Here is a 12,707-nt window from a genome sequence, read left to right as displayed (position 1 = left end):
GACCAATTAGGTCACTGCAGAGCCCAACCCATCATCTCCTGAAGACCACCCTGACCAGTAGTTTCTATATGACTAGGAAACCCATATTCATTTTTTATTCTGGTGTGTGGAGGGGAAGGAAGGGCAGAAGAGAAGATAGGGGAAAAGCATAGATGCAGAAAACTGAGAGGCTCAGATAAGGTCTGAATCTGGGGACAGAGAACGTTATCCTTCGTTCAGTCAGTCGCGGTACCAGTTGGCCCCACCTCGAAGGGCTCTTTGCCAAATGCCTTGGGCAGGGGGGTGGATTGGGCATCTATCCCCCAAACCCCATATGGGGGTGTTTCTACAGACTTCCTACTGCTCTGATTTCTTTCTCCCCATTTACACGGTCTGGGCAGGTTCCCCCCAAGCTTCAGGAACAAGCAGAACACTCCCACTGCCAGTCAGGAGTATCATGGCTCATGGCTCCAAGTGACCCTATTTTGCCCCAAGAAATGCATAAGGCCACAAATCAAAATCAGTCTCTCCTGTCCTGCAGCAGGTAAGCTGCAGGCCTCTTCCTACTGGTACTCAGTAGAAAGTGCTAAGATCCTGTAGATGGAAAGTGATAGGTACTGAAGCCCCATGGATTGCTTCCACCTGCCACAGCCAGGGGCCTGGCAGAGGTGAACAAGGATGGATGTGGAATTGACTGTGAAGCTGCCTAGTTCCCAGTTGGTCCCCAGAGGGCTCAAGCTGAGCCAAACAGCTGCAGGACCAACTCTGACAGTGAAGTCTTCTAACCGCACAATCACAAGCCCTAGCAACGCGTGGAACCCCCTTGGGGGCTCTCTGACTCCATTGCAAACTACTACAATTACCAAATTCACACAGCTGGAAACTTGTGAATGGGCCAATGAATGGGTTTCTGGGATTTCTGGTGGAGTAAGAAGTTAAAGGAGACAAGAACCCAGGAGTTTCCTTCTCCCTCTCATACTCATGCTACCAAAAGTCACTGAAGGCTTATGATGCAGGGGGAGCTGGCCTAGGCACCACCTAAGAACCGGGTCCAGCACTCTGCACCTGCCAGCCCCCTCACCCCCTTCGTAGCCCTTTTCCACTCATCAGCGAGCCCTTCACAGACTTCTGTTTGTGATGAGGACCACGAGGAGCTGGACAGCTGAGCAACAGTCCCACAGCACTCCTCACCTTCAAAGCAGCTTATAAACATGAATGAATCCGCGTGGAATGTACGAGAGACATCACGGCCTCGCGTTACAGAGAAATACGCACAGGGCACCCGGGAACCAGACCAGACCTCAGAGAGCAGCCCAAGTCTTCCGTCCCACACACAAGAGTGAGGCAGAATGGGTTCTCTCCCTATTCCCCTATCTTCTATCCACTTAACTAATTCTTCACAAATGTTCCTGTCATTTCTTCTGTTTTCCAAAGAACGGCAGCAACAATCACAGTAACAAAAATTCTCCTCCGAGTAGATGACTTCATTCTGCCAGCCCCACCTCCGAGACTCCAGCAGCCGTGACAATAATGGACCAGTGTTAACAAGAAGGAATAAATGCTGGTGCTTTTCAGAGGGGGAAGAAAGCACCCAACTGCAGGTGTTCTCAAGGACATCTGGGGTGGTCTGATGCGGCTGGAGTGAGACAGCTGCTCTGATCAGACCCACAGTCTGTCAGGCCAGTAGCCGGGTCCTTGGCGTGGCTGACAGAGGAGTAAGATGGGAAACTGAGGCTCGTTCATGATGGTCTGGAGACACGTATGTATGCCCACAGATGGGCTGTCTGCCCACAGCCCCAAATGCTTTCTGGGCTCTTGGATAGGGTATGGAGTCTACAAGAGACATGGAAATATCACAAGTGACAGAAATATGCCTTGGAAATGTTGCCTGGGGTGAAAGAAGAGAGACTTCCCATTTGAAGAGGTTCCAAACCATTGCCTGCCATCCATATCTCAGTTCAGCTCTGTTTGGAGGATATGGTATCCACGCGGAGGGGCAGGCTCAGAGCATCCCCCACTTTGTTATTCCACAGAACTTAATTTAAACCCAACTTTATCCCATGCTATAGAAGAAAACCGAGAGAGTGGTCAAGAGCTCAGTGGAGAAGAGGATGAGAGAAAGACACAGAGAAGATAAAAGGAAGAATGCAGCCCTACAGAAAGAATCATGCCAGCTATGGGGAGAGAGTTGAGGCAAGGTCCCAAGGGGCAAAGCTGATGTTATTACATTAATGTAGGAAAACGAGTGGTACAGAGACAAGAAAGGGTGGCTGGAAGCCTCATCTGCCACTCCAGCTTGTCGGGAGCAAAGACCCTGCTCCAATCAGCCCCATATCGCACTGGTAGCTGGGAGTCAACTCATCTTCTTGGGTTGGACAAATCCCATCACAGCATCCCTTCCAGACTTCTACCATAGAGACAAAGGGGCTCTGTTGTCTACCTCTTCTCAAACACCCATCCACCTGCAATGAAAATGTGCACACTCCTCCCGGCATCGATGCGGAAGCCAGGAAGAATGAACTGACAACCCCAAAAGCAAGAAGCAAGTCAGAGGAGGGGCCAGTTGGCAGTCTGGCACCTTACAAGTAGAGAATCACCAACCTCAGTGAGTTCAACCACCCCCCACTGCGGCTCTAGGACCCGCTCTCAGTTCCTGCAAGAGACACAGGGACAGCTCGGGCTCACAATCACTGAGGTCACTTTTCCTGCTGGGCCATTTCAGGAAGAATCCTGTTTCAACAGAGGACCAGAGAGACAGATGCTTCCCATCCCATGACATCCCAACGCCTTGGGTAAGCTCAGACATCTCTAGGTGACACTCAGAGTCTTCCTCAACAACGTGGGGTATGATGTGAATTCTAGGCTTCTCACTTATCAGTTATGTGACTTTGGATCATGATCGGAGCTTACCATAGCTCTCTTCCTGCAAAACAGAGATGAGACCACAAGTCTTGCTCTGTTCTGTGGCCTGAAGAGGACGGCTGGAGAGAGCCCAGCATAGTGCCTAGCATATTCAAGCTCCTCAGGATATGCTATTATCCTAGTTACCAGGAGCAGCACTGAGGAAGGGCCCCTATCACGGGGGGGGGGGGGGGGTTGGGGTTCAGTCACATCTCTGAGACATACACAGGCCACCCTGTGCCCTGGAGACATCCCCTTTATAATGCCGGCTGGATGTAGCTTTTGTGGGGACTTGCCCCCCCAGGACTTGTGAGCCTTGTAAGCAAACAGCTTTCTGAGAGGCAGAGCAACTTCCTCTGGGAGCCACAAAACCAGGCTGCCAGGCAAATGACAGCCCGGGTATTTGTTTTAATTGAGGCTCCTGTCAAGAGGAAACTTCATGGCTAACAGCCCAAACATGACTGCACAGCACCTCCCCAGGAAGCCTCATTCTGTGGCTCTCACATAAGCCATTTTCAGGAGGAAGGCAGGGACTCCTCACATCCCTGCCAACTCAGCGCCTCCCCCGACCCCAGCCCAGGCTGCCCCAGGAGCCCAGGGGCGGGGGCAGCAAGAAGCACGGCAGACAGCTCGGTAGACAGCTCGGATGCCAGCCTGCCTCTGTCAGGCCTGGTTAGCAGGCACCCCCCAAAGAAGGCTTCAGTCCAATGTCCTGTCCAGGTCCTACCTTCCTCTGGTCAGCAGTAATGTTCAAGGAGACCTCTCAGATAGTTTGGCTTCCCTGCTCCAAGGGGTGGTGGTTGGGGGGAGAGATAGGAAAACTTGGAAATAATTAGGTTGAGGAGTCTCCGTCAGGGCAATAGAGAGAAAGCCAAAGACAGATCTCCATAGGATTTTATGCTTCGAGAAGTAGGGAAATCACTACTGGGTTTTGCAAAAGGGCCAGGAATATTCAGGAACAGAAGCAGCACATGAATATGAGGCATTGTGTTTACTGTTATTTGCAAGAGCACAGCTAAGAGGTCACTAATCCTTCCTGCAGGTCAGGAGTGGATATACAGCAGGGCTCTGAACAGATGTATGCTCCCATTCACGCAGACACACGTGTGCACACACACGCTGCACAGCCATGGGCCCTGACCTTCACCCAATGGTGCTGGCCTCTGCCAGGGAAGGAGCAGATGGAGTGGCTGGGCTCAGTGTAAGACTGACACCCAGGGGATCCAGCTTTGCCCCTTTGATGTTGAAAAACCAAAGTGGAATGAACCATCACAAGGAGAGCTGGGGGGGGGTAGGAAAAAAAGATGGAGGGGGAGGAGGAAGGAGAAGAGGGAGGAGAAGAAGGTACAGGGAATGATAGGGACCCAAGGGGATACAGAGGTCAGAGGCTGGATGATGAGTACTGAGGAGCCTCCAGGACAAGGCCTTGGGGTTCAAGGCACCATCCTTGTCCATTCCTCTCTCCCTCCATATAACTGTCACCAAGAAATTTGAGCCAGGTTAACCCTTAAAAATGTCCTTGTCCCATGGCAAGTGTCCAGAAACTGAACTTAGCACCAGGTGCCTCCCGGAACCTCTGACCCCTGCCTCAGGACTCTGCGCTAGCAGACACAGCGAGAGGGTGGGAGGGTCCCCCGGAAGTGCTCAGACAAGGCAAAAGCCACTTATAGCTTCTGCAGGGGCCAGCAGGACCCTCTTCCTACCTCACTGAAAGCTTTGGGGAAGGTGCTTCAAGGGAGAGGTGGAGATAAGGGCGGAGGTTCCGCCACCTCTATAAGACAGAGTGTAAAGTGCGGGCGCTCACCGCTCCCCACGAGCCCCCAGAATGTACGAGTGATCAGTTACACATCCCCAGCGGCAGCGCAAGAGCAATCACATGACTGAGGCAGATTTGGGAGCGAGGGGGTGGAGAAGCCGAGGTTTTTGGTTTTGTTATTTTTTTTTCTTTTTTGGGGGGTGGTGAGGGTGGGGGAAGTGATGAGGCGGGCAGGAAAGACTGCTGAGCCGGAGGTTTCCAGTTCCTTCGATCCAAATGGCCCCCATGGAAATCTGCACCTACAGTCCCTTCCACCCGACCGCACCTCCACCCCCAAGCACTCAGCGGCCCCAGGATGTCCCCGAGGTGACGAACTCAAGTGCCAAGGACTTTGCCAAAACGGCCTTTCTGATTCAGCGTGGACAGAAGGAAGCCGAGGGAGCATCCTACAAGAGCTCTCCTTCCTGAGGGCTGGGGAGTGCTCAGTTACACAACAGGTGGGAAAGGGGTGACACAGCTCTCCGGATCCTGTCGGGCCACTGGCCCCCCCACCCGCTCGAAGTCCGCTCCGGGGACCCTATCTGCGGCCGATCGCTGGGGGGACCCCCACGTCTCCCCCCACCCGCCCCACCTCCCGGCCCCCTGGCACCTGGCCGGCGGTGCCCGCAGCCCCCAGCCCCCCGCGGGGCTCCCCAGACAAGCCCGGCAGGTCGCGCCCCGGGGCCGTCGGGGCGCGGAGACCCGTTCCCGCCCGGCCTCCCCGGCCCGAGAGCACACGTACTGCTGTAGAGGGTGTCGATCCAGGAGAGACGCGGCAGGCCCCGATGGCTGAGCGGCTCCATGCCCGCGGCTCGGCGCGGCGGCGGCGGCGGCGGCTCCGTCAGATCGGAAACCCGACCCTCATCGCACAACAAAGGAGGGAGGGCGCGGGCGGCGGGCGGGCCGGCCGGCGGGGAGCCGGGAGGGGCGGCCAGCCCCGGAGGCCGAAGTTGCCGGGCGCGGGGTGGAGGCGGGGGGAGGCAGGGAAACAGGTAGCAGGGAGGAGCGAGGCGGAGCTGCGGGGAGAGGAGAGGAGGGGAGGGCGAGCGAGCGCGGGCGAGCGCCCCCGGGAGCCCCCCCTGCCACTGCGGCCCCGGCGAGCCCGGCTGCGGATCCCCGAGCGGCGGCCCCGCAGCCCGCCCGCAGACTAGCAACTTCCCCGGGGCTGCGCGGCGGCCAGGGGCGGGGGGCGGGGGCCGCGACCAATCGGCGCGAGGCTCCCGCGCCCCCTCCCCCGCCGCAGCACGCCTCCAGACCCGGTCGGGGGTGTGGGGAGCAGCCCCAGTCCCCTCGGACGCCCAGGCGAGAGGGGCTCCAGCCGGTGACGGAGGAGTGGTACCGCGGGGGGTCTCCCGGCTGCGGCGCAGGCCCAGGCGCCTCTTCCTCCCCTCGCCGGGCTCAGCCGAATTCTGGCAGCCCGCAGACTAAGTGCCGTGGGGAGACCTATGGGCCCCGCAGGGGTGACATCACCTGCCACCCCAGGATCTCTAAGCGCAGTTTCTGGGGCCGGTGCGGCCGTCAGGCCCCTCCCCTAGGCAAGCCTGGGGGGCGGCGCGGAGCGGGTTAAGGAAACCCTTGGCCGCCGGGACACTCCTTACAAACCTTAATAACCTCATCTGTTTAAACGCCCTTGATCTAAAAGCCGGCCGTTCTGCCCTACACACCAGAGGGCAGCAGCTGGAGAAAGGCAGGGGGCTGGGGGTCGACGAGGGTCAGTGGAGGACACACTGGAGATAGGAGAGACTCCAGGGTCTTCACTGGGTTCCCCAGGAGACTTCCTTGGGGACCTACAGTCGCAGCCCAGGAGGCATACCTTGCATGCATAATCACATACAAGTTGAGAGAAGTCTGGGGGGCAAGGTGGCTCTGTGAATAGAACCTTTAGAAATAAAATTCCTGGTAAGACCTCCCAAGAGCAGTGAAGAGTCTGTTGAGGGGGCTTTATGCACATCTCCCGGGACCCAAGGCAGCCTTGCTGCAGATTTGGTCCTGTAGGCCTCCTCTGGCCAAAGGGCTCTGAAGGGCAGGGGAGGGAAGGGAGGGTGGGCAAGGGCAGGGGGCACTGAAGCTCCTCTCCTGAACCCAAGAGAAGGGAAGCAGAAGGCTCCATGGGACTCAGCTCTCCTTGGACCCACCCACATGACAGCAGGGCTCCGCATCCTTCCAAACACAGATCCAGTTCTTCTTGAGGGGAGGAGCAGACCCTCATCCACAATGCTGAAAGAAGCCTGCAACCAGCCCCAGCTGGGGTAGAGGCCTCCAACTCATAGCAGGTGAGGTGAGCCCCCAGTAGGTGCAGGGGTAGGGCATGGAAAGCCTTCACAGGTGGCTACAGTGGGTGTTTTTCCACTGTGCAGTAACACTGGCCCCTCCCCACATTCACTCAGCTCGCCCCCAACTCAACTCTCCTGGCTCAGACTCCGACTCTGTCTCTTGTGGCCCCTCCCTGCTCAGCTGTCACCCTCCCACCATCCCTGACTTGCACACAAGACTGGGAGGACCAAGCAGGCACCTGGAGCTTGGCAGAGGGGGGGTGGTGTGCATTCCAATGAGATGCTCCAGAAATAGAGCCGGGATGGGAGAGGAAGCAAATGGGCTCTCAGAGGAACCAGAGGGAGGATGGTGAGGGCGGAGGAGCAGAGAGGGGCCCAGAGCCTCTCTTCCCACGTGGGACTCTCAGAAGGCACGGAACCCAGAAGAAAGGTGGCAACAGGAGCGCAGCCCCGGGAAGAAGCAGCATGGCCCCCTCCCCAATAACAACCAGCACCACCGAGGAAGCCTGGGTTCTTTCTGTATGCTGCAGGGATTTTTCTGATGGCCACATCCGGGCACTCACTGTCAGGAGGCCGGAGATGTATGTTTCTGCGTGAGACACATACATTTGCATACATTTTACATTTTTATCTACAAAGGCTTGAACATGCTATTTTCAGCATTTTCAAGCTAAAATGTTACAGTTGCTCTCCTTAGCATTGCCACAGTTTGCTTTTTTTTTTTTTTTTCCCCTACATTCTGTCCAATCCCATCCTGGACCTCCCACTTCAGAACATGATATAGGGTACAGGGAGAGAATAGTCTTGGAGGCAGTAAGGAGGAACGCTTGTAGTAATTAACGGAGATCGTCTGCGGAGCACCTGGCTTGGACCCCAGTGCCTTGCTTACAGGATCATCTCACTGCGAACCTCACTGCATTCTCAGCTCCCTGAATTTTCTAGATGAGAAAACGGAGGCACTGAGTAGCCCTCCCAGCCCTCCTCAATCCCCACACACTTGTCTCTCGCACACACGTCCCAGGAAAGGGTAGTTACTCCAAGATGCCCTTGAAGCCATTTCTGGTGGCTTTCAGTAGATCGGTAACATCACACAGCCAGACTCTAATCTTGGCTGGGAGACAAGTGTATGGGCCTTTGAGCACCAGGGTGATTCGAGACTGGAAAAGAAGCCTCCAGATTCCTGGCACCGAGGGTGGGGAGGAGTTTGGGGAGACCCAATACCACATTGGACATTCGAGGAAGGAAGGAGTTAAGGAATCATTCTCCTCTGCATTTTGCCAAAGGTTAAGTGCTCTGCCAGCAACCCCAATCTGTCCGAGCAGGGGAGGGGCTCTCCTGTGGACAGACCGCCCTGATTCAGCGAAGTGTAGATCTGCCTTCCAGCCCCAAGGCACTGAATCAGCACCCAACACACTTCATCCTCCAAGCCCACATGAACCATTCTCTATCCAGGTTTTTGGGTGAAATTCTCCACTGTCACCAGCCCTCCCTCTGGCCTGTGCACGAGGCTGCTCTCAGCTCCCTACTGGCCTTGCTGACCACCTGCTCCTGCCTTACCACCCACGCATCTAGGGGGGATTGAAGGGTCCGCTGCCTTGCCTGTAGCACTGGGCGGTGGATGAGAGGCTGAATGGGAAGGAGATGTATCCCATTCTGAAGGTCAGAGGCCTTGCCCTTAATTCACAGGTGTGCTGCTCACTGCCTTCCCAGCAACCGACTCTTGCTTCTACCAGCCACTTAGCCAGATGGAAAAAGGGTAACTGTGCTTTAAACCAAACCTCGGTGCTGCCGCTTTTCTTCCCTCCTCACTTAGCAACCCAGCTCCACTGTGCACAAGAGCAAGGCCAGGAAGTCCTGGCTTCCTTGATCACCCGGAGGTCACTGCTGGTGAAAAGGATGTCCATTCACCTTTCCCCATGCTGGGTCTGGCAGGGGGCACCAGTGTGCAGAGGCTGGAGGTACAGGTGGGGTGGAGGGTCTCTGCATTCCAATTAAAAAACAAAAACAAAAACCGAACTATGATAGCCAAAAAACCAAGACTTTGTACCCTTCCTGCCAGATCTGCTCTTTCATAGCTGCAAATGCATTTTTCCTCCTCACTGGAGTATCCAAAGCACTCCACCAGTAGATGACTGAGGCTCAGGCAGACTCTAAAGCAGCCGTAACCACATTGTGCCTCGAGACCAGACTCTCAGCCCAAAGCCCGACAGATGGGCTTCTGACAATACAGGCTGAATATGTAAAATGAATGACAGCTGACGTTTGCCCAGTGCTTGCTGGGTGTGGGACATGCTCTACGGGCTTCACGTAGATTATCTCCCTTAATCCTCATAATAAGCTAACAAGATACATACTGCTCTTCTCTCCTGTTCCCTGGAAGTATACAGGCTAAGTATCGGCCAGCTAGCAGCTGGTGACACTTAGAAATGAACTGAGATGTGTGCAGTCTCTGTATTGGGCTGTGATGAGTGAACAAATGAATGAACAGAATGAAGTTAAACTCGGAGAAAGACATTGAAGCCATAGTAGGAATGCAAGGCAGTGTAATTCCAGAAACCCTACCCACACCCCCAACGACCCCCCACCCCCACCCCCACCCACAAGCCCACCAATGATTAAGCAAAAGGAGAACTGGTTCTCCAAGCCACATCTACCACAACAGGGCCAATGACCCTGGACACAATTGGGATGCAATCAATCCAGTGACCATCTCCTGAACTCCAGTCCCCACTAACTCCACAGCTTCTATGCCTTGAGCCAGTCTCTAGTCTTCCCCAGCTCAGTTTTCAAATCTCTGGGTGGGTGCCCTCATAGATCAGGCAGATGACTTGCAGGCTTCCTATCTGCCTTCGCAGACCATAAACTCTGCTTCCTAGCAGAACTTGCGGGGCTGTTTCTGGCTCCTTGCTTCATTTCCTTTACCTTGGTCCAGTAAAGTGGCACTGTTCTGAGGCTCACTTCCCCCACCCCTGCCACCTTGGGCCTAGAAAGCGGGAAATTCCTTAGGCGCCTGCTGGGTCATCACCTCTCAGGGACCCAGGCTTGGCCAGACAATTCTATCCTTTGTCCTCTCCCTACCTGTGTCTTCCTAGCCTCTTTTATTTCCAGAGACAGTGAGATCTATAGACAGCACAGATGAACTCAAAGCCTTCCCCAATTATTTATTTCTCCATCAAAGTTTGTGTCAGATTGAGTCATAAAAAATCTGCAGCCTTGGCAAGATGTAAACCAGAGAACTGCATTCACGCCCTTGTCGCCTCCCTCGGCATGGTGGCCGGGGAGAGGCAGAGTGCCATCCCAGTCTCTGTAGCTGGGAAGCTCCCGGCATGGCCCCACACAGTTCCCAGAGGCCCTAGTGAAGCCCAGCCCCCCCTCCTCCCCGGGGCTAGCGGCCGCAGTGAGCCTAGCTTCCTGGGCTGAGTAGCTGCCTTGGATTTATATTGGGTAAGCTGCAATTTCAGGAGGGTCTCATGCCAAGCCCCTAAAGTGGCCCTCATCCAACTTGGCTCATGTTGTACCCCCCAGAGGTCAACGTGAGAGGCTTCCTGGAGAGTAGATCAGAGAGCTCAGCAGTAGGGGGTGGAGCCCCCTTCCTAATTTACTCACCACGGCATCCCCATCAGCGTTTGGAAAGAGGCCAGGAGAAGAGACGAAGGATTCTCTAAGACCCCAAAACCCAGAGACAAAGTTCGGCGGTTCCAAGCTTCCCAGGTCCAAGAGAGCAGCAGTGGTGTGCCCCCCACCCCGGGGTCAGAGCTCACAGGCCAGCCCCCTGCCCTCCTGTGGCTGCCGCTCCCCTGCAGCTGGCTGTGCGTCTTGTTCTTGCAGCCAGACTTCTGCAGACGCACCCCAGCCCTGTGCTCCTCTGCCAGGAGCTGTGACGCCACCAGCCGGAGCTGGCCCAGTCCCTGTCAGGCCCAGGAATGGTCGCAGGGGCTCAGGATAGGCTGTCAAGGAGACTGGCTCCAAGAGCTGGCAGCTCAGCATTCAAGAAGGCAATGACAAAGGAGCCTCAGAGCCTAGGCAGTGGTGCTTGTCATCAGTGGTCTTGTTTTGGGGTGAAGCGGACAAGTTTGCGGTGTGCGGCCGTGTCCCTTTAAGGAGCAGGCCTCTTTAAGGCAAGTTCCCTCTGCAGTCACTCCTGCCACTGGCAGTCCTGCAGAGGACTGCGTGGGGTTGGTGGGGGGTGGTGGCGGCTGGACCGAGGGGGAGGTGTCTCCCGAGTGCCATCTGGTGGCCCAACAGAGCAGCAACTCACCCACCTGAAGCGGTCCTGTCAACCTTGGCCACAATCCAGCAGAGAAGTCTGGGAAATGCCTGAGCTAAAAATCTCAGCTTTGCCCACCAGATTCTGCACAGAGCTGCAGGCGACCATTATGAGTGACCAGGCTAGGGAAGGCAGGAGGGATTCCCTGTGGGGTCAGGAGACATCAGGAGCTCCCATGAGTAGCCTGGAAGAATGACCATCCCCCTGAACAAAAGGGTCTCTAAGAGATTCTCAAATGGGGGGATTTTTCCAGTGTCCCAGGCCACCAGCTTCAGGACCTAAAGCACAGCTGTGCATACCCTGTGCCCATAAACATGGGAACTGTGGTTCTCCATCAGGGAAAGGGGTAATTGGTACCAGCCCCCAGGAAGTGTTTGCAAATATGAAGGAGCCTCTTATTTATGTATTTATTTTTGTAGGAGCATTTTAAAGCCAGAGATGTTGAAGTGTCCCACAAAATGCAGAACCATCCCCAAGTGTCAACAGCAGTGACTTGGTTGGGCAGAAACAAGGAGGGTTCTTTGGCACGCTCACTCCCCCTGTTCTTTTCCCCAGCATTCTGCCTTTGATGTCCTCCCTAAATTTCACCTTTATAATCTTAGAGGTAGAGAGAGGAAGCGGTCTGGCCCAGGCCACCTGCACAATGGATGCCCCTACCCAGACGCTAGGTACACACCTGTACGCAGCTTGCATTGGGTGGTCACGGCCCTTGGAAGGGGGAGGCAGCAGCCAGTTGGGGGGCCTATAGCAGACCCTTGGGAACATCAGACAGTGTCTGAGAGGATCACAGAAGACCAGTCACCTCCTTCCCCAAAGGGACCACCCCGCTATCCTTCCCGCACGGATGAGTCAACCTAGCACTGGCTTTCTCTCCTGGAACTGACCCAGGGCACCCATCTTTTACATAAGGCATCATTTTCAGGCTCGTCATGAAACCTTGTGACGCCTAATTTCCCCCTTCCCCAAGCTCACCGCACTCTGTCCTGGGCTGGACAGCGCAATCTCTGGAACCCAGTCTGGTGTCAGCAGCTGACGCAGGAAACCAACACATGTGACAGGTCTTCCAATGAAGGGTGAGTAGAAAAGAATGAAATTTTGGCTGTGGTAGCCAAAGAAAGCCACACAACAGTCACATCTGACGGGAGTCTGTTGGTTTGAGCAGTCCCAGGCCCACAAGGCTGACGTCATCACGAGATGGTCCAGCTGGAGGAAACACTTTCCCAGCATCCCACAGCAACTAGAGCACTACCCACTGTTGTCAGAATAAAGACCCACATCCTTATGGTAGCAGACATCCCTGTGGCCTGGCTCCTTACTTCCTTTCAGCCTCATCTGGCACAGTCTCCTTGCTCTCTCTTGCGTTTTCAGAACTTTTGCCCAGAATGTTATTTCCAGCTAAAATGCCTGGGTATCTCTTCGTCTTCCCTCCAACCTTAACTTGAATATCACCTCTGCTAGGAAGCCTTCCCTAACCACCAGACCAGGGAGGCCC

The 12,707-nt window shown here is 55.3% G+C and overlaps 1 protein-coding gene across 7 annotated transcripts in view; it reads right to left on the bottom strand.

The window, feature by feature from the left end:
* Positions 1-12,707, bottom strand: part of ABR (ABR activator of RhoGEF and GTPase) — a 178,540-nt gene that overhangs the window by 127,723 nt on the left and 38,110 nt on the right. Inside the window, exon 1 of one of the 7 annotated variants that reach the window (XM_045984564.1) lies at positions 10,555-10,707. The exons of 5 other annotated variants lie outside the window; for them this stretch is intronic. Coding sequence is in view for 1 of the 2 variants with exons in the window: in XM_045984562.1 (XP_045840518.1) it covers positions 5,418-5,478 (61 nt within the window). In the remaining variant the exon portion in view is untranslated. Of the gene's footprint in view, positions 1-5,417; positions 5,869-10,554; positions 10,708-12,707 lie in introns of those variants that run through there. One more of the 7 variants, XM_045984562.1, reaches the window with a different exon arrangement.

This window comes from Meles meles, chromosome 18 (genome assembly GCF_922984935.1).
Source record: "Meles meles chromosome 18, mMelMel3.1 paternal haplotype, whole genome shotgun sequence".
NCBI classification, from domain to species: Eukaryota; Metazoa; Chordata; class Mammalia; order Carnivora; family Mustelidae; genus Meles; species Meles meles.
Note: the sequence above shows the minus strand (reverse complement) of the source record. Positions and strands in the feature narration are given on the sequence as shown.